Source organism: Cicer arietinum, chromosome 6, assembly GCF_000331145.2.
Source record: "Cicer arietinum cultivar CDC Frontier isolate Library 1 chromosome 6, Cicar.CDCFrontier_v2.0, whole genome shotgun sequence".
NCBI classification, from domain to species: domain Eukaryota; kingdom Viridiplantae; phylum Streptophyta; class Magnoliopsida; order Fabales; family Fabaceae; genus Cicer; species Cicer arietinum.
Window position 1 is genome coordinate 16,195,502 of NC_021165.2, and position 26,153 is coordinate 16,221,654.

Sequence of the window (26,153 nt, forward strand, 5' to 3'; positions counted from 1 at the left end):
TTTACTCATCTTTTTCATCTCTCATTAACTGATTCTTAATTTTGGTCTCTTTATTTTGAATTTCACAATTTTAGTCCCTCTATTTTTAATTTAGCAATTTTGGTCCCCCTATTTTAACTAATTCGTAATTTTGATTCGTCTATTTTTAAATTCCAAATTTTCTCAATTTCTTAAAATTGAGACATTTTATAGATCTAATAGATCACATATTTTATTTAATAAAATCTAATGGATCACATTTAAAAAATATTAAAAATTGATTTTTTTTAAAAAATTATTATAAAAATTTATTTAAAAATAGTTTTATTTATTATTTTTTTAAAACTGATTTCAAAATTCATTATTTTAAAAAATATTTTTAGAAGAATTTTTAATTATTATTTTTATCATATTTAAAAGAAAACATAATGTAAATAAAAATTTATTTTTATCATAAAACATAATTTTACTAAAAATAAGATATTTTCTTAAGAAAAAAAATATGTTTAAATAAAAAACAGAACTTAATTTTTCTTCATTATTTTAAAAAAAATCATAAATTTTTAGTTATTAAAAATTAACCACCACAACCATATTTAAATTAATAATTAAAAATTCTTGATCTTTTTAACATAATGAAAAAAATATTTAAGTTATGTTTTTTTTATTTTAAAAAATATGTTTTTTCTTAAGAAAATATCTTATTTTTAGTAAAACTATGCTTTATGATAAAAATAAATTTTTATTTACATTATGTTTTCTTTTAAATATGATAAAAAATATTAGTAGTAAAAATAATAATTAAAAACTATTCTAAAAACAATTTGTAAAATAATAAATTTTGAAATCAGTTTTTCTAGAATAAAAAATAAAACTATTTTTAAAATTAATTAGTTTTAAAATAATGAAAAACTATTTTTTAAATAGTTTTTTATAATAAAAATTGTTTTTTTATATAAATCTTAATTCTATGTATTTTTTAGGCTTAATTGCAGTTTTGGTCCGCCTATTTTAGCTGAATCGCGAAAGTAGTACCTCATTTTGTTTCTCCTTAGTTTTGGTCCCCAAAATAGAATTTTGGTCCAAAATTTGATGAAATTTCATTTTTTTGTGTTTATCTATGTCACACCATGCTTCAAGATCTCGTTGTACAACAATTGTACCTGAAATCTATGATCATAAATAGTATGGTGTGACTTTAAAAAATGTCATTTCATCAAATTTTGGACCAAAATTCTGTTTGATGACCAACACTGGAGAGAAATAAAATGAGAGACTACTTTCGTGATTCAGCTAAAATAGGAGGATCAAAACTGCAATTAAGCCTACTTTTTAAATGTAATCCATTAGATTTACAAAATGTCTCAATTTAAAAAATAGAAGGATCAATTAAAAAATAAAAAATAAAGAGATAAAATTATGAATCAGTTAAAATAAGAAGACTAAAATTATAAAATAAAAAATAGAAAGATCAAAATTAAGATTCAATTAAAATAGAGGATCAAAATTAAGAAATTAAAAATAAAAGAATCAAAATTATAAATTAGTTAAAATATTAATACTAAAACTACATTTAAGTCTTATAATTATATATCTATTAGTCGATCAACATTTTTAACAACAAGCTAGCATTTAAAAATGATAATTTTGTAAACTTATTAAAAAATTAAAAATCTAAACTAAAAGATAAAAAACTATACGAGAGAAGGAAAAAAAAAGATAAAAAATGACTACTTAAACTATTTAAAAGATAAATAACTAATTTAAATGACGAAAAAATAAACGGATCGAAATGTTAAACATAAATAAGATAAACAGTTTTTACCTAAAATAAGACGAGAAAAAAAAACTGTATTTAAGTGTATTATAAACTATTAATTTTTTAAAAAAGTGTATTATTAAACTAGGGTTTTCGATAAACGTAAAGGATTTGGGCAAAGTGCATCTCCCTTGGTTCTCCTCTTCTGTATTGTCGATTTCAATTCCAGCAAAAGTCTCACACGTTGTTAGCTTATTATCAACGCAAACTTGTTCAAAATAAATAAACACAGTACTTCCATTCCTCTCTACACTGTCCACCATGGGAAGGGGAAAATTCAAGGCCAAGCCCACCGGTCGCCGCAACTTTTCTACCCAGGAAGACATGCGTAAGTTCAATACAATCAACCCCTTTTAATTTTTCTGCTCGATTTATGAAAAAAATTGTATCTTTGGTGGGACTGGTAAATGCTAAGACGAAAGAAGTTCAATTGATAAATTTTGGTTGGTGGGTATGCTTTCATTTTCCTCCACACATCGCCTAATTTCAAGTTTTTGTTGTTGCAAAATCTGATTATTTAGTTATTGGTTTTTTTGGCTTGTGGGTGTGCTTTTATTGTTTTCAAGTTTCCATTAGGGGGTTTAGTGTTAAAAAAATGATTTTTTTTATGTTACTGTTAGATCTGAATGGGCTTCAAGGTTGAAGCTTTACGAAGATTTGTTGTTAGAATTTTATTAAAGTTACTGTTTGAACTTTGAAGTTATCTCTGTGTGAAACTTGTTTTGAGAGTCGTGCTTTCTGATTCTTTTTGTGGTTACTACAAGCTGTCCTATATAGTTGAATGAGACAGGAGTCATGCCTTTGAATAAAAATTATATTTCTTAATTACATCAACCAAAAAATCTCTTCTGAAAATTTGATGTTTCTTACAATCATTGCAGTTGCTGGCACCTCCACTCGGCCAAAGACTTTTAGACAGGTTTTCTTCTATTTCACTTACATTGACATACATGTACTCTTGTGATCAGTGGCACAAAGGATGTTAGCAATATCATTTTCTTCCACTGTTTAATATACAAAAGAATATGTTTCAATTTCAACATGCTTAATTTAGTTTAGTTTACATAACACATCACTTTTTATTTTAATTATGGTTCATGTTGAATTTTAAGTTCAACTTGTGTATTAGATTTTATAAGTTGAGTGAATTTGACACAACATGACAGGCAAATTTTGAAGTCCCCTTTGGCATGTGTCATTCGTATGCATATTTCAATTTTCCCCTAGCCAGTTTTCTTTTTCCTCTCCTCTCTGGTGCACAAATTTTCGGGTAGCCAAAGCCTCCATTAACACATGAATAGTCAAACTGTTATGCAACATGCAATCATGTAAACCATCCACCATAGTGTCTCATCAAACACCCTAGCCTAAGAAACAAAGCACCCTCATCTCTTTGAAGCTCAATAGGCTGCCACCCTATTCTCCCATGCTGACTCCAACCAATCAACTAGCTACCCCATGCATCGTCATCCCTTCAGTTTGTCTGTTTCAAGAGCATAGTAGCTTCTGGGTAACTTAATTTTAGTTTTATCGTAGGTCATTCAGTTTGGTGAAGGACCCATAGAATCCTTGACAAGTTATTGAACAGAAGATTTTGAAGGTTGATGAATTTAGTTATCAATATCTTAATGGACAATGTGATACTGATCTCAACTTTGGGTACTGTTGAATGAGAAGAAACTAGAAAGATGTATGGTGAAACCGTTTGTTTGAACTACACAACTAAGACTCTTTATATATACTCAAAAGCAATAAGATAATTACAAAAATGATATCCCTATTTATAAGATATGATAAGATAATATTGAAAACTAATCTGAAACCATTATAAACTTGGCACTGGTACAGTTATTCCTCTTTCATATTCTGCAACAGTGGTTTCTATCTCAAATATAAATGAAATCCCTTTTATCAAAGAATTAATATCTAAAAAAGTTCCTTTATGGAACGGAGAACTTGATGGTGCTATTTTGTTACTCATGAGCACCATAACCCGAGGATATATAGGTTAGTTAGGCATTAGAGAGCAAAAGGAGAAGTAGATAGAAGAAGAGTTTGTTGAAATTGGCTAAGGGTTGAAAATGTGGCAAATGTTTGTTGATACATGGGGCAAAAGTATAACAAACACATCACAAAGTTGATCTGTACATTTTGCTATGTCATCAATTAAAAGAATAATAGATGTTTGATAACGGCAGGGACCAAATTTACTTTAGAAATTTGCATCCAAAATTTAGCGTGCACCAAAATTTGTTAGTGCTATATTTTCAAGAATAGAGGCATACTTGAACCTTTTGTATTGGAGGATTACAAATGTTTCTGAATTGCAGGGTTTCCATTTCTTTAGATGTTTTACAAATCAGTATTATATAACATGGTCTTTTTTGCTACAATCTTATTAGAAAGAAGCTGAGAATGAAGAGGATCCAACTAAGGAAGTTTCCGAGGATGAATCTGAGGAAGAATCTGAAGATGAAAATATTGTCAGTACACTACAATAAGAAATTTGACCAATCTTCTTTTGTACTTTATTTCTTCTATGTTTCATTTGTTTCTATGGTATGCCTCCATCAATATGAAATTGATGTTGTTATATAATGTCTGCAGAAGGCAAAAGGTGTTCAAGGGGTTATTGAGATTGAAAATCCTAACTTGGTAAAGCCCAAGAACATAAAAGCTAGAGACATTGATGTGAGTTCATCTTTCCATTTTTTGTCCTCTCTTAGACATATTTACAACAATTAAAATATATGGAATGAATAATGCTATTTTCTTCCCAATGCAGATTGGAAAAACAACTGAGCTTTCAAGGCGTGAAAGGTATGCATATTTTTCATTTGGCAAACTATTGAAGATGAAGGAAACTTCTGCATTTGTAACAACAGATTTTCTAATATTTTGAAAATTTGCCTTCTGTTTTCAGAGAGGAGATAGAGAAGCAAAGAGCTCACGAACGCTACATGAGACTTCAAGAGCAAGGAAAAACAGAACAAGCCAGGAAAGATTTAGGTACTAGACTCTCAAACCAAACAGACACTTAATATACCATATTTTTTAAAAGTGATTCCGCAATGTGAGATTTTAATTTCCCGACGACTCATGTTCTGTATCCTTGTCATGCAGACCGCTTAGCTCTTATACGTCAAGAAAGGGCAGAAGCTGCTAAAAAGCGAGAAGAAGAGAAAGCGGGTAAGTGTTTTTTTAAAAATAATGTTCGGTTTTGCCTACTCTTTGCTGACATACCCTTGATGATTTGAAATTTGAAACTTATAATTTTATCAATTGTTTCAGCCAAAGAACAAAAGAAGGCCGAAGCTCGCAAGTAAATTACGTTGGAGGTGTCGGGTGACCAAGTTTTACTCCAATCTGCTGGTGGATTATTTGCTCTTACTACATTTTAACATTTGATATGCCTGTTTAGCTTCTTTATGTTGGATATTAACTTTCCATGTTGGTAGCATGTAGTGCAATTATTTTGTCTTATCATGTTGAATGACACACTTATTTTTCTTTTTACAAAAAAGTTAGTATGCCTCTATGCTTGAACACCTTAAAACTGTGAAATATAATAATCTTCAAATTTGCGATATGTTTTTATCAGTTTTAAGACGAGTTTTGGGCATAAGCCTAATTTGATAGGGCAATATCTTGATGTGGCATAACACATCAAATCAATGAGGTTAGTTTTTCACATTGTAGGATTCATCCTCAATGTTGTTGAGAAGAACGAAAGTAGCCCTTTTTTGGGTATACCGCGAATGAGTGAGATTTGAATATTTCACTTCATGTAAGTTATTTGACTGTCAGTCTTCTTTTTCATGTGGAGAGAATATTTAAATTTTGAAAAAATGGTTCATTCGGGTGGAACCGTCTCCTATTCCTACTGCTTTTGAATAATTTTAGACACTTTCGAAATCAACTTACAATTTTTCGATCAAACAAAAATAATTAACTTAAAATTTTATCTAATATCTTCATATTGTCTTCTTAAGTCTTATGATAGTGTGAATTCAAAAATAGTTTTCAGAAAAGAACAAAGGGTCCCTAGTAAGCTTGTTTAACATATCCATCTTTAATTGGCTGAGATTGTAAAATCTAAAATTAAAATGAAGGAGGATATGTACTTATGTATCTTATGTCTTCAATCGCTTTATTTTCCTTTATCAAAAAACTTAGAGACCATAAGTTATAATATGTTTAGTGGGTTTGTTTAAAATTAATCTAGACATTGTATTTTCTGGTGAAGTCTTGGACGAATTACCATCTTAGATTTTTTATTTTATTTTTTATTTATCTTAATACTCTGGTTTTTGGGGAATGAAGTCCTAATAATTTGAAGTTTGATAGAAAGGAAATACCATTCTATCGTATGATGGGGTGCCAAGGTGATGAGGATATCATATTTTAGCTCCTATACTAGGTTTTCCGAATCGGATAATTTGGTATCATGCTTAATAAGGTTCGTCTCAAGTACACTGTGGTAGCATCCACGCGACCAACATTGACATCTTTTCTTAGACAATGCTTCAGTGAAGAAGACAAGGATATGATTAAATTATTTGGGGTCAAATTTCATGTATTGATTTGCTATATTGTTCAAAAAGTGAAGTGTTCAAGAACCTGGTGTAAAATCATGTATGAAATTCGCAGGTAGCACCATTCTATTAAGCATGTCATTCTCTTCCAAACCCTAAGACATACATGAATATCGGTAAAGCTAGTTTGTTTAGATTTAGCTGTCAATAACTGTAAGCAAACTTGAATATATCTTAACAAAAAGGTTTTAACTTTTAACTGATCATATGGTCAGCCAATGAAAGCATATTAGCTTTAATGAGGTTTGTGCAAATGTGTCCTCTAAGCCTTCCAAGAACAGAAATAACTACAATGTTTGAAAAACAAAATCCAATTCCCGTGTTTGTCATGATAAAGTCCCTCATAATTTAAGTCAGCTAAGATAATCCTACCATGCAGCTACTTAATCTCCAAAGGGGGAGATCAATAAGTTTTTTAGTTTCCAATTATTTTCATGAAAAAAGTAGAGCAGGGAAAATACCAGAGGGAATAATTTGCTTTGTCAGTATAGATGAGAATAAATAAAATTGGCTAAGATTAAGAAAAGAACGGAATTGAAATTCAAAATAAATGCGCGGCGGGGCATGTTTCCTAAACATTTGACTAATATTGAACATAATTCTCTACAAACCAAAGCAGCAACTTTATAGTTTGATGCTCTGTAAACAATTATCTTCATGCTTCCAGTTCAATCTCTACATGATAACCAAAAGTGTTTTACAACATACTCAAGCAGAACAACATCCAGCTTTCTTCACAGCTGATACATCATCACGGGACCCAACACTAATCGTCTGTCCTTTAGGTAAAGCAGCTGGATCGTCACCGATCTCAAGGGCCTTCTTACTTACAACACGATAGATCTGCGTCAACACTTCAGTGAACGCACTTTCTACGTTCAATGACTCAAGGGCAGATGTCTCCATGAAAAATGTATTTTCCCGTTCAGCAAAAGCTGTAGCATCTTCAGTTGAAACTGCTCGTAAATGACGCAAGTCTGCTTTGTTACCTACAAGCATCACGACAATGTTGGCATCTGTGTGATCTCTCAGCTCTTTTAGCCATCTCTCCACATTTTCAAATGTAACACGACGAGTAACATCATAGACTAATAAAGCGCCAACAGCTCCACGATAATAAGCACTTGTAATTGCTCGGTACCTTTAGTATAGAAAAACAAACAAAGATAAGTATGTAACATAAAAAGTCGATAAAATACAGTATTTTTTTTTTGTTATCTTTTCCTCAAGCAGTAATCATTGTATTTATCTTTGTTATATTTTTAGTCTCCAAGACCTGGGAAATAGGACTAATGTCCTTGGAAAGATATCAGTTAATTAGAAAAAAAGACATTAATGGCTCAAAGAGACATAAGTGTTTAACTTAGTTGTATTAAAGCAGACAAGAAAAGAACTGTCGCAGGTATCATTTTGGGAATAAAACAGCATTGTAAAAGGCATTGGATATTTGAAAATTAAGCTACCGCTATAGGAAGCTATAATATAACATCTTATTAACATAATCAACTTCATACATTAAACAACAGCTAAACTAGCATCAAGAACAAAACAAATACTAGTGGCACAGAGTACATAACAAAATAAAGGAAATACAAGTCTCATTCAAGTTTTCCATGAATTCACTGTTTCATTAGAAAGAAACCAATTGGAGGAGATGCCCAGCGGCTACCTCTTTAGTGACTATATTCTATAACTATTCTGTTAACTAGTTTGTTTACAACAGTATACTACATTGACTTTCATTTCAGCCATCCTAATTTCCTCTATTATTAAGTAGTTAATACACGTCCCTTACCAATTTACCAGAAACTTTACAGCCATCACGCTATAAAAATTAGAAACATGAGTTCCAACTTCATTGCCTAAAGAAAAACAGAAGGTAACATGTGCTCCTTTGGAAAAATGAAATGCATCATTTTGTAAAAGAAACATTATTTTCAGATGCACAAGATTGTAACTAACAACTAAACAAGCATTACAATAAAGCTAAAATGGAATCATGATGACATTTAACACCAAAGCACAGTATAGAAAACCATTTTAATTCACATCAGACCTAACGCAACCAGTCAACCCCAAAAACTAGCTCAAGGGGATGACTTGTGCCATACATCAAGATGATTAGAGATCTTAATTAAGTCTAACCTAACCATTTCAGCATTGCCGGTTGAACTATTACTTCGGTTTAATAATGATAATAATATCTTAGGCAAAGGAAAATTCAAAGGACTTATATATACCAAACGCATAATATACCCACATTCATTCATTTTATTTTTCTAAATGCAAAACAAAAAAAAAAGAATATTTGATTTATATATATATATACCTTTCTTGACCGGCAGTATCCCAAATCTGAGCCTTGACAACCTTATCATCTACACGAATGCTTCTGGTAGCGAACTCAACGCCAATGGTGGATTTAGATTCGAGGCTGAATTCATTCTTTGTGAACCTCGAAAGAAGATTTGATTTACCAACACCTGAGTCTCCGATCAAAACCACTTTGAATAGATAATCGTAATCGTCATCGGCTCTGTATGCCCCCATTAATTAAAACAACGAGAAACAGGGGAAGAGACAGAATATTATTTTGATTTGCTGGTTTACAAAATAATTGAATGAGACCGAAGAACCATGCTATGCTGATTTTTAATTTTTGGGGAAATTGGAATAAATCTAGATTTAGAACAGTGATTATAAAGGTAACTTAACATTAATTTGGCAACGGTAACCGAATCACATTACAAAAAAAAAAACTAGAAAGGTAATTAATTAATTACAAAAAAGGAAAGGTAATTTACACCATTTTAGCTTTCCAAGTTGGCGCATTGTGGAAGAGAATAAAGCCAACTAATTGTAAAATTATTTTGTAATAAAGATTAGTAATAACTTATTACCACAACAACTAATGAAATAAATTTAAACTCTTGTGTGAATCAAATCAATGAATCACATCATACAAGCAAAAATATCAATCTAATGCGAGGCCTCTCTTTTCTTTTTCATCCTTTTTCATTTTAGTATTTGGATTTGATTATTGTACATTGGCACTTCAAAAAAATTCTACTAATTCAATCAATCATATCACCTTATTATGCAGCTTTATTGTATAATTATATTAGTTGCAAAAATATTTTTCTAAATAGCTATATGTACAATTTTCAATTTCAAGAACATTTCACTCTAACAAACCAACCTATTTAACTAAATACTAGATCTAAATAATTTTCTATTTTATTATATTAATTTTTGTAAATACTAGACTCAATGTGTTAAATCTTAAATATTTTTCTTAATTTAAGTATATCAATTTACGTCAAGTTTTGACATATTTAAATTATAATTATAAATAAAGTTTATTTTTAGAACAATATTAATAAAATATTTTAATTTTAATTCGATATAATTATTTTTCTATATTTTGTCATTCAAATCAGTGTTTAAAATTTAAATCATTTGCCGTCATATTTCATTTGTAACAGGAATTATGTGTGTAAGATATAGTGGTCTTAAATATTTTTGAAGATTATGTTTTTATCTTAAATATTAAGTTTTTAATAGTTAAAAAAGTAAAATAAATTTAAAATTCTTATAAAATTTCAAAATTTTATTTTTAATCTCTATAAAAGAAATTTAAATTTTTATTCTTAATTTTTTTATCAACTTTTAATCTCTAGTTTAAAAAGTTATTGTACATTTAGTCTTTAAAAAATGTCCTTGTAAAATCAAAATAGAGATTAAAAATAAAATAAATAATTATTTTACGACTACTAGACTTAAAAAATCATAAATTTTTAAAAACTAAAAATATATTTATTTTAAAATAAACTCACTCTAATTTTATTGTATTATAAAAAAAAAATTCTCACTAATTGGAAGTCATGTACTAATTGAGTGGTTACGCTGCTTCATCACCGGTCCTTTTTTCTGTATGTCTTTTAATTACCTGTTTGACATAATATAATTAAAGACAAATTATAAACATACCTTTCACTCACTAATAATAATTTTTAATATATTATTTAATGATTATGATTTAATAATTATTTTAAATTTTTCTACAAAAAAGAATATTATTAATTAAAAATATAACTCCATCTCACAAATTTTATTTATTAATTTAAATATTTATTATAGAAAATAATAAAATAAATTTGTGCATAAACCTAATTCCACTGGTGTTTAGTGGTAGCGATAACAATTGAATCCATTCCCATTAAGTGCCCACAAAAAATACCAACAAAGGTAAGATAAAAATATGTATTATAAATATTATTACAATTTACCGCCAAGATGAGTAGATATATGGATTTGGATACCTTAGTATCCATCCCATCCTTTTTATTTATAAAGATAATACACTGTAAAATAAAATATAATATGGTTTCAATAAAATATTAGTGATCGATTTAAAATTAAATAAAATCATACCTAGATCAATAAAGATTTAGTATATTTAATTTGTTTCAATTTAAACTCACACGAAAAAAAATCAAAATCAATTTAATTGATAATTGAGTTCAATTAATTTTTTTTATCCGATTAGTAATTTGATTTTTATATCTCAAAACAAAATTCATAATATATACTATTGATATATATATATATTTTTATTTTTATTATTAAAACTTTCGATGGTTACAATCATGGGTCTTTTTTTTTAGTACCCTTTTTTTGAAAAAAAAACACCAAAATACCTTCATTTGAAAAAAATATACCAAAATGCTCCTTTTTTTAAAAATCAAGTAGGAAGTCGCCATTTGGAACTCGGGCTTCCTTAAGGAAGTCGCCATTCCAAATGGCGACTTGTAAGTAAAGAAAAAAAAAAAGGGGCATTTTGGTATATTTTTTTCAAATGGGATATTTTGGTGTTTTTTTTTCAAAAAGAGAGTATTGTAAAAAAAAAACCTACAATCATCCCTGATTTTAATTAAGACTCACAATTTATTATATTATTTTAGATGGCCATGATCATCACTCATTTCAAGCTTGGAGTGCGATGCTGTCACACATTTCAATCATAAATTTCGGTTAAAAATTGTTAGAATCAATATTGAATGCTTCCCAAAATGATCTTAAAATTATTTAGGGATGAAATTTGAGAGAAAGTTATAAATTTCGTCTAAAATTTATATGAAAAAACATTAAATTATATCAACCTTTCAGAAAAAAAACAAACTAGAATTAACAAATTAAAAAGTGTTCGATAGATAGATAGATATAAGTAGGTTTAATTAGACCTAGATTTTTTTTATGATCCAAGATTTGAACTTTTCAAAAGCAAGCTCGGCCCCATTATTTCCACCACTATATATATGCAAGTACGAGAGTAACCAGAACAGAAGTCTTGATGTTCATGATTGTATTTGTGGTCATCATGTGTACTATATATATACATACTATATTATATGATGGCTCGTACAGGTGAAAAATGTAAGTTTGGGAGTGACAAGTGACAACATAGCATAAAAGAGTGCGTGAAGAATTTCAACTGGTAGAGATATAAGCGTCCTTTTGCATGATACATCAAAATCGCTCAGTCAAATCGAGACATCAAAATAAAATGAGAGCAAAATAACACGAGAGCAAAAACTGTTCTTATCAAACTACACGTAACTAAGTTGCAACTTGTGCTTCTTTGTGTGAATTAGATGTGACCTCTCATCAACAAGAACCACTCCCTTCCACGTTTTTCATCCCACTTGGATTCACGGTTTAAATCTGACGAAAATAATGTGATAGTGTTGAAATTCTACAATCATGTATAGTTTTTGGTAAAACTCTCCATATTTACCCACCCACAGGGAATATATCATTAAAAATAGTCTAATAAAAATAGTTTATATGTAATTGAATATTCAATTTATCCACGTGGATTCTATCTTAATGAATAAATTTGTAAGTAATTATAATTGTTTATTGATTGATTATGAACAAATTAGTCCATAAGATATTTGAATTTCTAAATTTCATACGAATATTAGTCTGAACGTGAACGAGTCAAATATTCAATTTAAATATGAACAATTTCCATTATTGTACATATTTGTCAAATTTACAAAATTAAGATATTCATTTGATTGATATTCACAATGTGAATGATTAAATTGCTTATTCACTCTCAACCCAAACACATTTCTCAGTCTTTTTATGACAAAGAACCCCTCTCAAAAGAAGAAGCTCTAGTCTTTACAGTTAAGACGTGATATGTTCGTGCTGTTTAATAGAAAACAATGAAAAATGGATGAATGCGTTTAGTTGATACTCAATAAACATATATTTTTCTTATTTTTGTCAAATTGACATGAATTTACTCATCAACATATTTGTGAGAATAAAAAAGATCACAAACTTCTATAATCAAAAAGTAACATCTAATTGAGACTAGTCTATGATAAAACATATATTAAAGTATACTTTAATCTCTATTGTTTTCTATAGATTATCTCCATGTGAGTTATTTCAGTTCTAGACTCACTACTTCCATTGGTGATTATGCAATCTTAATTTTAACATATATATATATACCATATTGTTATTCACATAAAAAGTATCATATCTACTAATTAAAGCAGGGGATAGTTTTGTTTAAAGTAAAAGGAAAAATACATATATAGACCTGGTCCACATTAAGATTTCCATAGTCATACTTTCAATTCAACGACTTAGACCCAATCAGCTATGAGTCGTGGTCGTGAGTTTTAGTAACCCTATTCCTAAACCCTAGTAGTATCAATGGACATGTATATAATATATATGGAGAAAGAAAAAATAAATTAAAGAGTATGGCAAATAATAGAGAGAAAAAGGACAGCATATATAAGTATCTGAATTAATCCTGCAATGATCCCTAGCAATAGCTGCAGGGTGAGCTTCACGTCCTTAAATCTGATAAAGAAAATAAAATATTAATAGCATTCAAATGTAGATGGTTAATTTGGTCACTCATAAAAATAAAATAAATAAAATTATAAGAAAAGAAAGAGACCAGATAATAAGATGCGCCATGGTGGAGTGAGTGGAGGGTGACACCCCAGTCGTCGGTGAGAATAGGGTGGCCGGTGGAGTCAAAGAGAACAGCTCCATCACCAAAGGCTTCACGAACGTTAAAGGGCCCCACATCAACCTCGAATACGACGTCGTTTATGATGACTGTGCATTTTGCTCTACCATCTGCCTCCTCACCAACACCTGACACAGTAAATCAATTCTCATGTCCAACTTATAGTGCTTTTTTTATGCATAAGAATTGTTTGATTACATTTACCTTGAAGTTGATCTGTAATGGAGGGTGGAACAGTAACATCTGCAGCATTAGTAATGGGAATGTGAGGAACAAGAGTTGGATCTTCAGTACTTGAAGCTGAAGTGTCACAAAAACTGAGTTGTGGGTCTTGAATATCTTGACCCTGCTGGTCTTTCATCGAAGAAGAAGTTCCATTTCGATTTTCATTTGCAAAGTTCATGATCATGATCTGATCATTAACCAAAGGCACAACATTCTGTTGAGGTAAATCCTGGTGGTGAATGATATTAGAAAACTCAGGTAAGTAAAACCCTTGTGTTGTCATACCATCATTATTATTATTCTCCACAGGGAAATTATAAAATGGTGTCTGAAAAAAACCACTAGCTTGGTTTTGATCCACAGAGGTTGTAGTTGTAGGGGAATTAGACACCACAACACCATTTGAAAAACCAATATTGGAGAATTCATTGTTGGCTTTCTTATCAGAAGACGAAGACGAAGGTGGTGCAGTGATTTGAGGGAGAGAATTTGAAGAATTTGAAGATTCTGGATTCTTGTTTTTATTGGTTTTAGAATTGTGGAGGTGTCGAAGTTTGTGTTTGCTCCTTGACTTACGGTTCTGGAACCAGTAAAAGACATTGGCATCACCAACTTGGCCATACTCTTGTAGTTGTGCCCTTATTTTTCTTATCTCTTCTCTTGGAGGGTTCACCATGCCTGAGTTGAAGATTGCTTCAAGTATGCGAATTTGTTCTGGTTTTGGATTCCATCTTGGTTTTGGTTCTGGACTTCTCTCGTCACCTGCTCCTGCATCTATAAATGCTTGTTACCAAATCAAATATAACTAACATCATTTCCAATCAACCCTACATTTACTTTTTTTCTCTTTTTTCTTATCATATCATAATATGTCACTTTTTTTTTTTACATACATCATTTACTAAATTAATTAATGAAAGAGGGTTATATTGTAAGAAGATATTTTGACATTTTTCTCGAAAAAAAATACTAGATATAAAATTGTACGCTATTATTTTAAAAAATTGAGTTATTTTATTGGGTAAAGAAGAAGAGTAAAATTATAAATAAAATAATTAGAATTTGTTAATTAATTAGAAGAAATCTAGCAATTATTTAATTAGAAGAAAAACAAACTACACAAAAATTTGATATGTATCCATTTGATTCAGCTCTAAGGGTTAATGAATTTTAATTGAAAAGTAAATTGTTCAAAAAAATCCGAATTTAAATTTAAACTGAAATAAAGTTGGACTATACTTAACTCTAAAGTGAACTTTCATTTTTTTAATTGGATAAAAAAAATTGTAAATAAAATAGTTTAAATGAATAAAAAATTAGAAGACACAATCAATCTTTTTATTTTATTAAAGAGGGAACTTGGCATTCCCTTATAATATACAAATATAGAGAATTGTCAAGTTAACCAACCTTAATTTAGAGTTAATTAAAATCAAATTGAAAAGAGTTTTCATTTTCCAAATATTAATGTTACTAACTTTGTGGCTTTTTATTACACAATTGTCATTTAAATATGTTAAAGTAATATATTTAATGTATCTGTTGTGTACAAATATTACCAAAAAATATCTTTTTGTGTAAAGATGTATCCAACTCTTATTTTTCATCTTCTTCTTCTAATAATAATAATAATAATAATAATAATAATAAAATTAAAAGAAAAAGGCAATTGGTATTAACATTGGGTTTATATATTTTTTTTTTTTGACGATATTTGGTTCATATCTAGAGATGAGCTTTTTTGCAGTGGATCTTATATTTAGAGATAAATTAAGAATTAGTTACTTTGATATAATTTTAATATAAAAAATAATTAAATTTTCATTGACAAAATAAAAAGGATGGATGGATCATGGAGTTGCGCATGTATAAATTATCAAGTAGGTTATCTCTGCAAATTTACACAAAATTTCAAAACTTAAAAAAAAAATTGATATTATTCGAAAATAATCATATATTGAATGAGTAAAATTAAAATATATAATTTGCAATATAGTTTTTGATTAGATTTAAAAAAAATAAAATTAGAGAATGAAATGAACCTGAAGTAGGAGTTCTTTGGAAAGCAGTGGAGAGGAGAGATGAGTTGATACCATGCTGCCAATTGAGATGGTTGGACGTCTTGGACGACTTCTTGAACATGCTAGGCCAATGTTTGTTGGAGGAAGCCATCAATGCCAATTAAGTTGATATATATATCACAACTATTCAACTGGAAGCTAGATGCATGATATATGAAAAGACACAGAAAATTATTAGAATAAAATAAATAATTAAATGGAAAGGAGAAACAAAAAAGAAAAGAAGTAGGTTATTGACTTACACTGCTTGATTTGGTAGTGAAGAAGAGAAAGGAGAATTTGTTATTAGTTGAGAGAAGGAAGAGTAAATAAGGGTGGAGGTTTCAAAGCGAAGAAGAAAAATGGATTGGAAAAGCGGTGGTGGATTAGTAATTGCAAGTTTATTTTCTTCAGGTTTTTTTGACGAAGAAATAAGGGACGGAGCCTTTGGATTGACTCGAGGGCTCCTTATTTACTTTTCTTCCGTTACATTTCTCTCTTATTCCTCCTTATCTTCCCTTCTTTTCAAAACTTTCAATAAATCATAAATCTTTTTTTTTTCTTTATCTAACTAATATTAAATGTTCTATGGTCAAAATTATTTCACTTATTTATTGTAAACAAATAACAAATACTTAAGTGTAATATAAATAAAATAAATTTTTTGTGTGTAAAATAGATGACATAGAATTTTATTTTTTTATCTTTCTCATAATTTTATGATTTGAGCCAAACTTAAGTTTTCATTATTATTTTTAAATACATATTCCCTCAGGCATTAATTATATGAAACTTTTGGTCAATGAAAATTAATATATATATATATATATATATATATATATATATATATGACAATTTCTAGGATACAATAAAAAATAAAATAAAAAATAAGTATTGGTATTATGAATTTTTTCACTAATAATTTTTTTTAATTTATTCACGCATGTATATCTATTAAAATTGACTAAACTAAGAGTTTTAATATATATATCACATATCATTCAATTATTAGTAATTTAATTTTAATAGTATTTAATTTTTTCGATATACCACCCCCAATATATTATTCAAATTTTAAGCTAAATACTAAAATTTTAGTTGATTCAACGTTGCTTTTATATATATATATATAAAAGCAGTATCTTCTAAGAAACAAAGTTTTGAGTAATATTTTTTGATATATTTTCTCCATTGTGATTTTTTCAACATATTTATTTATTACAAATTTTAAAATAATGTTGAATAGTTATTGATCAATAAATAATATTTAATAGCAATTCATTAAATAATAATTCATTTAATTGTTGATTCAATGACCAAGTGTGCAAAAAAAAAATCGATTATGCACGTATATGTAAGTGAAAGTGAAAGTCGTTACTACGACGACGGAACACACGACTTACTTGTAGTGCTTGCTTGTGCATGCATATCTACACTACAATAATCGTACGTACTCTCATGTGAGAATTGGAATGGATGAGTTCAATAAAAGGAGCGTGTGTGTGAGCCATAATGATGAAGTTTGCATAGGATATATAGGAGAATGATCTGAGATAGGAACCACAAGGTTGCCTTTTGCAACATCATCTTATTTGGTGCAAGCACTATAGATATCCTCAATCAACTTGCAAGATGATGTTGAGGATGAAGCATGAACTTGAATATGGTGTGCTGTTTTAACGTCCAAGAGTTCATTACTAGTTAATCTTTTTGAGCTCGACTTTCGAAATACCCTCCCCCATTACATCATTGTGATTACCTAATGACTGCGTCTGTTTTCTTGGAAATATAATATTGATGTGTCCTTGAATATGGAACACAATGGTATTCTTTTATACACATTTACTTCAAATTTTGAATTTTGAATTTGTTTATCCTTACACATTGTCGACGGGTCTCTTGATGTCGACTTTTAGGCAAGTGATGAACTTGGACCCCAATATTTGAGAACCTTCATGAAGGGGACTTATCTTGTGGAACACCAAGAATTAAGAGATCAACATCACGAATTTGAAAGCAAATATTTGTTGGTCAACTTCCTTAATCAAGACACCTTTAACACGGTGCCATTTATGCTCCATACGTCCCTTAGTAATAATAATACGTGCACTTTTAAATTTTAAAGAATAATTTTGTAAATAAAATAAAATATAAGGTAAACAAAATAAAATAAGACAAATTAATGATAACTTTGTAAATATTTTAAAAGATAAAGAGTTGAACCACCAAAATAATTAGATAAATGATCTAAATAGTAAAAATAACTTTTATTTGTTAATAAGATAAAAGTTATAAAAGAGTACTTCTGCCTATTTTTTAAAGTGTACTTCTTGTCAACATATATTATCCAAAAGTGCGCTTTTAAACAATATAAAATGATTAAATTTGAAGCATATAGGACCATTTCATGAATTATATTTTATAAAGTAAAGATGAAATTTGAAATTCATATATTTTAGATGGTATTTAAAATTTTCTAAATTTAACTTTGATAAATTATCTCTTGAAATCCCTCCATTTTAAAATTTTTCTAAAATTATTATCTAAACAAAATAAAGCAAATAATTTGCATCCAAGGATTTAGAATGAAAGTTTTGTATTTATTGGGTTGTTTTGTTGATGATAAAGGTTGTGGTTATCTATCTATTTTTTAGAATGAAAGATTTTGTTGTTGAGTTTAGGGCACAAGACCAAAACCAGTAAAGTCAGATTTTTTTATCTTTGAAAAATAATTAATTTTTATGTATATTTATATTTCAAAAAGTTAAAAATATTTAAATAGTATCATAAGTTGAAGACTTTACAGTTATAAAAAGATACAATTATTAACATATTTAATTAAAATATTGTATATCTCATAAAATAAAAATGTAGGATTTAAATAAAATTATAATAAAATATAGTTGTTAATATTAAAAAAAAAACTCTATTTTTTATTTATTAATATTTTATTTTAGAGTTTGAATTAAGCTTCAACAAGTATTAAGTCCGATCCTGGTAGAGATGTGGAAATGAGGATTTGAATGAGCAAAAATGGGATAACCGTATTCTTAAAATATGGAATTAACATATACAATGAAATAATTTTCCCAATACCTCATCCATAACCAACCATAAGATTCACTTATCATTGAAAAAAGGAGATGCCCCCAAACACCATAAATCTAATTATAAATCCCTTCAATCCTTATCCTTCCAACACTAATACCCATGCAAATGCATATTTGTTTTTTGAATTCTTTTTTTATATCCAACTTTTTAAGGCGTTTGATTCTTTATTAATTGAATTTGATGGAGATTAATCATCGGTGGTTAGTTATTCTTATTCTCTAGATAAAAGATATGTGACGTTAAAAAGTTATATATTTAGTAATTTATTTTATGGTGACAATAGACTAGAGTCGAGTTAGGCTTTACTAGGTCGTATTTGTCAAAAAATTTGAAGCTTAAGTCTGATTTGTGGTATGTGATAAATTTACTTTTTACGCATTAGTTTGACATTGATAGAAGTCTGATATGCACTACGCGAAAAAACGGCTTTTACAGCGCTTTTTTAAGCCATTTACAGCGCTTTTTCAAAAAAATAAGCGCTGTGGAAACGGGCGCTGTAAATGATACAACAGCGCTTCTATAAAAGCGCTATAAAACATGTAAATACAACGCGCGCTTGTTATGCACATTTTACAGCGCTTCTTCACAAAAAGCGCTGTAATATGCACCCCGTCATATGAGTTATGGGTGTGCATATTACAGCGCTTTCTCACAAAAGCGCTGTAATATGCCCACCCATAATTTCATATATGGGCGTACATATTACAGCGCTTTCTCGAAAAAACGCTGTAATATGCACCCCGTCATATGAGTTATGGGTGTGCATATTACAGCACTTTCTCGAAAAAGCGCTGTAAAATGCCTACCCATAATTTCATATTATGGGTCTGCATTTTACAGCGCTTTCTCAAAAAAGCGCTGTAATATGCCCACCCATAATTTCATATTATGGGTCTGCATTTTACAGCGCTTTTCTTGTACATATTACAGCGCTTTCTCACGGAAGCGCTGTTGAAGGTGCACCATTAAAGCGCTTTAGAACAACATTTTACAGCGCTTTTTAAAAAAAGCGCTGTAAAATGCATTATTTTTTTTTTTTTTTAAACGCTGTAAATTAATTATTTGAAATGAAAAATGCTTTTTAGCTTTTTATGGCACTTTTTTTAAAAAGCGCTGTCTTTTATCATTGTACCCAAAATTATTTTTGATCCAAAATCACTTCACAATCAGTAGAACAGAACATATTATAGACAATCAGTTCACACAATCAATAGAACATAAATCAGAACTCTGTAACTTTTTTAACATATATGTAACTCTGTAATTTACAACCTAAGTAACTACATTCAGATACATATATACAACCTAATTTACAACCTAATTACCTACATTCAGATCCATTATATAATAACTAACAGATCCATTATATGCATATATTGTGTCCTATGATCATTTACATATAATAACTAACAGAATATACATTATATGCACTAGCTACCATATAATATTCAGATCCCTTGCCCAGCACAAGCTATTTCCCAGAAAATCAAATAATTTTCATGTCAAGCACGTACTGACACCATTCTTCCTTTAATTCCATCAGATCTTCCTCAGAATATGATGGACTGGAATTGGCAAAGTACTGCAATATAAAAATTGAACATATTATATTAAGTTAGTATCAAATATATAGATAATTTATATATGAAAATCATATAATGCAAATACCGTACCGTTTCTGGGATAATAGTTTTATTCTTCTCAACAATCTCCTTCATGAATCTCAATATGTAGTACCCACAGTCAATGTTATTTGTTTGACGAGGGCACTTTATTGAGATCCATGTAATGTTATTCGACTTCTGCTTCGACACTTTAGCACCTCTTTGAGCTCGATAAACTTTTAAGGCACTATCGAATGAATAAATGTGATTATTAGAGCATGAATATTTATATATATATATATATATAAATATTCATGCTCTAATAATCACATTTATTCATTCGATAGTGCCTTAAAAGTTTATCGAGCTCAAAGAGGTGCTAAAGTGTCGAAGCAGAAGTCTAATAACATTACATGGATCTCAATAAAGTGCCCTCGTCAAACAAATAACATCGACTGTGGGTACTACATATTGAGATTCATGAAGGAGATTGTTGAGAAGAATAAAACTATTATCCCAGAAACGGTACGGTATTTGCATTATATGATTTTCATATATAAATTATCTATATATTTGATACTAACTTAATATAATATGTTCAATTTTTATATTGCAGTACTTTGACAATTCCAGTCCATCATATTCTGAGGAAGATCTGATGGAATTAAAGGAAGAATGGTGTCAGTACGTGCTTGACATGAAAATTATTTGATTTTCTGGGAAATAGCTTGCTGCTGGGCAAGGGATCTGAATATTATATGGTAGCTAGTGCATATAATGTATATTCTGTTAGTTATTATATGTAAATGATCATAGGACACAATATATGAACATGCATATGGATCTGAATGTAGTTTAGGTTGTAAATTAGGTTATATATATATACGTATCTGAATGTAGGTAATTAGGTTGTAAATTAGGTTGTATATATGTATCTGAATGTAGTTACTTAGGTTGTAAATTACAGAGTTACATATATGTTAAAAAAGTTACAGAGTTCTGATTTATGTTCTACTGATTGTGTGAACTGCTTATGGTATTTGAATATGTTTTGTTGTTGTGTGCACTGATTGTGAAGTGATTTTGGATCAAAATAATTTTGGATACAAAGATAAAAGACAGCGCTTTTTAAAAAAAGTGCCATAAAAAGCTAAAAAGCACCTTTCATTTCAAATAATTAATTTCAGCCCTATTAACCTCCAATTTTTGAGGTCTGCTGCCTTTTTTTGGCTGTAGGGGTGGTTTATTTATTTGGACCTACAAAAATGAGGTAAAATGTTAGTTTATTGAATCTGAAAAAATAAAAAACCTTAGGCAATAAATGTGACAAACCTTTTCGGGAGATGTAACTGATTTGTCCTTGGGAATCTTTTTTTCGAGGGCAACAAGGTGTGTGGGCCATGCCACGTAACTGCCAATAGCGTCGCTTAAGAACTTCATATCTCCATCGTTGTCCGGTATGGGCAACGGTGCAGTTGGTTCGAAAGCAACCGTAGGCGATACTTTGACATGGCCCGCGGGGATCGGAATATTGTGCAATACTTCTCCCGAAGTATTGTGCAATATTCCTTTTCCCACCTTCCGTTGAGTCGGCGAGGACAAGTATAGGACACATGTAGTGACACCCTACATCAATAGTTAAAACATAAGTACAGTTAATATATAAGTTTGTTTAATACATAAGTAATTACATAAGCAAGTAAGTAGTAAGTAATTAATTACCTCGGGAATACTCTTCAAACCGACGTTGCAACTCCCGGTTTCACTCTCCATTTGTATTTCAGGTTGGAGCTGAACCGGAAGTTGCTTGTCTTTATTCGTATTCACCAAGAGTGCCACTTGCTCCGATAAGATTCTGAGCTTCTCTAATACTTCCTCGTTGGAAGGTTTTTGGCGCTTCTCTTGAGGAAAAAAGCTTTTGGGAGTTACGCCAAATCCTTTCCCCCTCACTCGACCGGAATACTCAGGGACATTAAACACTTTCCCAAGAATGTCCCTGCACGTATCCTTGTTGCCCTCTTGAGTTTCAGAACTTTGTTCAATAGTTTCCTAAAATACATGTAACATTAAAAAGATAAGTTCAATAGCATTTTTAAAATACAATATTAAAAAATATTAAAGTGATAATATACTTACACAAAGTTCTACAACTTTCTTGACATTTTCATTATCAACCACTCCTTCTTTGTTAACACGCGCTTCCTTCCATAAGATATGACGACCCAAGGGTTGATCGGCTTGGGTGTCTTTTCTCTATTCGTTAAAATCATAAACAAAATAATACAAATTAGTTACACACTATAGTTTATAATACAAATTACAAGTGATGTTTAATTACTTACAATTTTTTGTTCAAGGCGTGCATATCCCATACGTGATTTCTTGTATGGGTGTTTTGGGTTGCTTGCCCGTTCGCGATTTGCCTTACTAATATTCTATATAAAAAAAAAATAGCAATTGTGTAAAAATTTAAAATACGCTACGAATATGAATAATAAAACACAAATGCTAATAAATTAATCACTTACGACAAACGCCGGGTCAGAACGTTTGGAAACAAATGCACTCCATTCATCCTTTGATATATAATGTTGATATATCTTTGGAGGTTCAGCATTTGTGTTTCCTTCTCTATCTTTTAGATAGAAATTTGAGAGATGGGATCTAAATCCACGATGGATTTTCCCAGCAACTCTCAAAACATATGACTTTCGTTCCTCATCAAGAACAAAAGTGGTCTGCAATGAAAACAATTATAAGTAATGTATTTTACAGAAAAAAAATTATAAATGACAAAAGAGTAGATCAAAATATTTACTTGAATGTCATTCCAGATGATATCTTTGGCATCCTTCAACGCCTTATCTCTCCAGTTGTCTATTGTTATTGGGACATTTTGACGAACAACAGCCCCAATGTAGCTTACAAACATGGAGCTGTTGGGGTCAACTGGCTGACCACTCTCGTTCCAGCCAACCTAATAAACTCATATAGTAAGTACATGCCCTAAACCCTAAAAAAAGATAAAAAAACACACAGCAAACAGAGTATATATAGTATACCTCAAATTTAATGCCACTGCTCCGTGCTTTAATCACCCTTTGCATGATAGTTGCACCACGTTTGACTTCTTTTTCGTAAGTCTTAGAGGTGCCAACTTCTTCATTTTGAACTTCTAAATCTTTGTTTGTATCCATTTAACTACAACAAGTTCAACATGCACTTTAGTATAACATCAACAAGCTCAACATGGATCATGCATTATTATAAACAAACTCAACATGTATCAGTATATCTTAAAAAAGCTCAACATGCATTCTAATGATTACAAAAATTTAATAACATCAATACCTGAATAATGATGGTTCGAAGAAAGACGAAATGCAAAGAAAAGAGGGTTTGCAGAAAGTTCACAGAAATATGGTTCACAGAAATACGGTTTGAAGAAATACGTAATGAGGGTTACGTATTTCAATGAAAATATATTGTGTGAAATGGGAGAGATGATCTTGGATGGAAATAAGGTTCGAAATGAAGGAGATGATCGTGGAAATAAGGTTCGTAAAGGACGGGATGATAGGGTTTGCAAAAGAAGAGAAGAAATGAAGGTTGAGATGAAGGTTACGTAATGAAGAGGAAACTGAAGAGGTAACTGTTATATATACGTAACACTTTTACAGCGCTTTTTATAAGCCTTTTACAGCGCTTATTTTGTAAAGCGCTCTAAAAGGCTTCTTTAGTTAAATTTTTAAAAGGCTCTTTTACAGCGCTTTTTTCAAATAAGCGCTGTAAAAGACCTCCGTGTGTTATTATGTTATTTGAATGCCTTTTACAGCGCTTTTTTCAAATAAGCGCTGTAAAAGACCTCCGTGTGTTATTATGTTATTTGAATGCCTTTTACAGCGCTTTTTTCAAATAAGCGCTGTAAAAGACCTCCGTGTGTTATTATGTTATATGAATGCCTTTTACAGCGCTTTCACACATAAGCGCTCTAAAAGGCTTCTTTAGTTAAATTTTTAAAAGGCTCTTTTACAGCGCTTTTTTCAAATAAGCGCTGTAAAAGACCTCCGTGTGTTATTATGTTATATGAATGCCTTTTACAGCGCTTTCACACATAAGCGCTCTAAAAGGCTTCTTTAGTTAAATTTTTAAAAGGCTCTTTTACAGCGCTTTTTTCAAATAAGCGCTGTAAAAGACCTCCGTGTGTTATTATGTTATTTGAATGCCTTTTACAGCGCTTTTACACATAAGCGCTCTAAAATGTCTCTTTATGTTAATTTTAAGAGGCTCTTTTACAGCGCTTTTCCCAAATAAGCGCTGTAAAAGACCTCCGTGTGTTATTATGTTATATGAATGTTTTTTAAAGCCTTTTACAGCGCTTTTCCACATAAGCGCTCTAAAATGTCTCTTTATGTTAATTTTAAAAGGCTCTTTTACAGCGCTTTTTCCAAATAAGCGCTGTAAAAGGCCTTATTGTTTTTGTGTTTTGTTATGTTATGTTATTTTTTAAACAAGCTCAACATGCATGCAAAACCCACATAGTAGTAACTGGTCACCACAAAAATCCCTTCCTCTTCACCAAACTCTTCTCCTTTTATGCATCTTCTTCACAAACATCAAAGCTTACTCTTTCACAATTCAATCTCCACCTCAACACCCTTTTTATCTCTTTACATTCTCTTTCCTTCTTAAATCGAAACTTAATTGGTATTCAGGATCATTGCCATGTTGCGAAAAATGGGTTTGTGTCTGGTGTTTTTGGGGATTCCCATGATGCGTACAAGGTGTTTGAAGAAATGGGTTTGTGTCTGATGTTTTTTGGATTCCCATGATGCGTACAAGGTGTTTGAAGAAATGGGTTTGTGTCTGATGTTTTTTGGATTCCCATGATGCGTACAAGGTGTTTGAAGAAATTAGGTGTCTGATGAATATTATTTTTAAAGCTTTTTTACAGCGCTTTGTCAAATAAGCGCTGTAAAATGTCTTTTTTACTCACTTTCAAAAGAGTCGTTTACAGCGCTTTGTGTGAAAAGCGCTGTAAAAGGTATAAAACACTCATTATTTTATTTTTAAAAGGATCTTTTACAGCGCTTTTTAAGATAAGCGCTGTAAAATGTCTCTTTATTTTATTTTTGTGTTTGGTTTATTTGGGTTGGGATGACATTAAAAACATTTTTATCATTGTTTATTGGATTAAAAATATTGTTATCATTGTCTTTATCACAATACTTTAGGAGATGATGAATTATTAGAAATGAGTATTCTGAAGAATCTATATATATATATGCACTGAGCAAAAGAGAATCTCTCTATTCAGTTCAGTTCAGTTCATGTAAATTACTAATTTATATTCAGTTCAGTTCATGTAAATCAAGCTAAATATAAAACACTCATTGTTACATGAACTTGGTATAAAACACTCAAATCAAGCTAAATATAAGCAGAAAATAAATTAATCAGAAAATAAATTAATCAGAACTTAGTATAAAACACTCAATTCAGATTACATGCATATTTACAATAACACAGTTCAGATTACATGCATAGCTTATATAAAACAATTAAACATATATATACATTAAGATGCCCTTCTTCTTTTCCTGGTGACATTCACATTTGTTTGTCCATTTACAATACGAAACGATGGATTAATCCAAATTCCCTCATCATGATCATCTCTAAGATATAAACCAT

At 30.0% G+C, this 26,153-nt stretch overlaps 3 protein-coding genes and 1 long non-coding RNA gene across 5 annotated transcripts; 1 reads left to right on the plus strand and 3 right to left on the minus strand.

Annotated features, from left to right (window-relative positions):
- The first annotated feature begins 1,846 nt into the window (after positions 1–1,846).
- On the plus strand, positions 1,847–5,387 carry LOC101497434 (uncharacterized). Its single transcript, XM_004505056.4, has 8 exons — positions 1,847–2,126; positions 2,680–2,717; positions 4,201–4,281; positions 4,406–4,489; positions 4,584–4,618; positions 4,722–4,807; positions 4,922–4,987; positions 5,090–5,387. The coding sequence occupies exons 1-8, from the start codon at positions 2,060–2,062 to the stop codon at positions 5,122–5,124; spliced, it is 492 nt and encodes a 163-aa protein (XP_004505113.1). The 5' UTR covers positions 1,847–2,059; the 3' UTR covers positions 5,125–5,387.
- A 1,523-nt stretch (positions 5,388–6,910) lies between these two features.
- On the minus strand, positions 6,911–9,077 carry LOC101497770 (ras-related protein RABA1f-like). The gene is made up of 2 exons (XM_004505057.4): positions 8,723–9,077; positions 6,911–7,534 (listed from the first exon to the last, which is right to left on the minus strand). The coding sequence occupies exons 1-2, from the start codon at positions 8,941–8,943 to the stop codon at positions 7,102–7,104; spliced, it is 654 nt and encodes a 217-aa protein (XP_004505114.1). The 5' UTR covers positions 8,944–9,077; the 3' UTR covers positions 6,911–7,101.
- A 3,896-nt stretch (positions 9,078–12,973) lies between these two features.
- LOC101499910 (WUSCHEL-related homeobox 9-like) lies at positions 12,974–16,195 on the minus strand. 2 transcript variants are annotated; one of them, XM_027336200.2, is made up of 5 exons: positions 16,008–16,195; positions 15,727–15,903; positions 13,664–14,458; positions 13,385–13,569; positions 12,974–13,284 (listed from the first exon to the last, which is right to left on the minus strand). In XM_027336200.2, exons 2-5 carry the CDS (start codon positions 15,854–15,856, stop codon positions 13,279–13,281), a joined length of 1,116 nt encoding a protein of 371 aa, XP_027192001.1. In that variant the 5' UTR covers positions 15,857–15,903; positions 16,008–16,195; the 3' UTR covers positions 12,974–13,278. The 2 variants fall into 2 exon arrangements, with proteins under 2 accessions (XP_027192001.1, XP_027192000.1); XM_027336199.2 differs by having other exon boundaries at positions 13,385–13,587.
- Positions 16,196–20,068: 3,873 nt separating this feature from the next.
- Positions 20,069–20,720, minus strand: LOC140920846 (uncharacterized). The gene is made up of 2 exons (XR_012163397.1): positions 20,529–20,720; positions 20,069–20,437 (listed from the first exon to the last, which is right to left on the minus strand). It is a non-coding gene; the product is annotated as an uncharacterized lncRNA (long non-coding RNA).
- Positions 20,721–26,153: the final 5,433 nt, after the last annotated feature.

What these genes read in the sequence shown, in the direction of transcription:
- LOC101497434 (XM_004505056.4), top strand. Translation starts at nt 2,060, where the DNA reads ATGGGAAGGGGAAAATTCAAGGCCAAGCCCACCGGTCGCCGCAACTTT. An exon ending in AATCTGAAGATGAAAATATT is followed by an intron (nt 4,282 to 4,405) that starts GTCAGTACACTA and finishes TAATGTCTGCAG; the next exon opens with AAGGCAAAAGGTGTTCAAGG. An exon ending in GAGCTTTCAAGGCGTGAAAG is followed by an intron (nt 4,619 to 4,721) that starts GTATGCATATTT and finishes TTCTGTTTTCAG; the next exon opens with AGAGGAGATAGAGAAGCAAA.
- LOC101497770 (XM_004505057.4), bottom strand. Translation starts at nt 8,943, where the DNA reads ATGGGGGCATACAGAGCCGATGACGATTACGATTATCTATTCAAAGTG. An exon ending in GATACTGCCGGTCAAGAAAG is followed by an intron (nt 7,535 to 8,722) that starts GTATATATATAT and finishes TCTATACTAAAG; the next exon opens with GTACCGAGCAATTACAAGTG.
- LOC101499910 (XM_027336199.2), bottom strand. Translation starts at nt 15,856, where the DNA reads ATGGCTTCCTCCAACAAACATTGGCCTAGCATGTTCAAGAAGTCGTCC. An exon ending in CCAAAGAACTCCTACTTCAG is followed by an intron (nt 14,459 to 15,726) that starts GTTCATTTCATT and finishes AAGCATTTATAG; the next exon opens with ATGCAGGAGCAGGTGACGAG. An exon ending in CATTACAGATCAACTTCAAG is followed by an intron (nt 13,588 to 13,663) that starts GTAAATGTAATC and finishes TTACTGTGTCAG; the next exon opens with GTGTTGGTGAGGAGGCAGAT.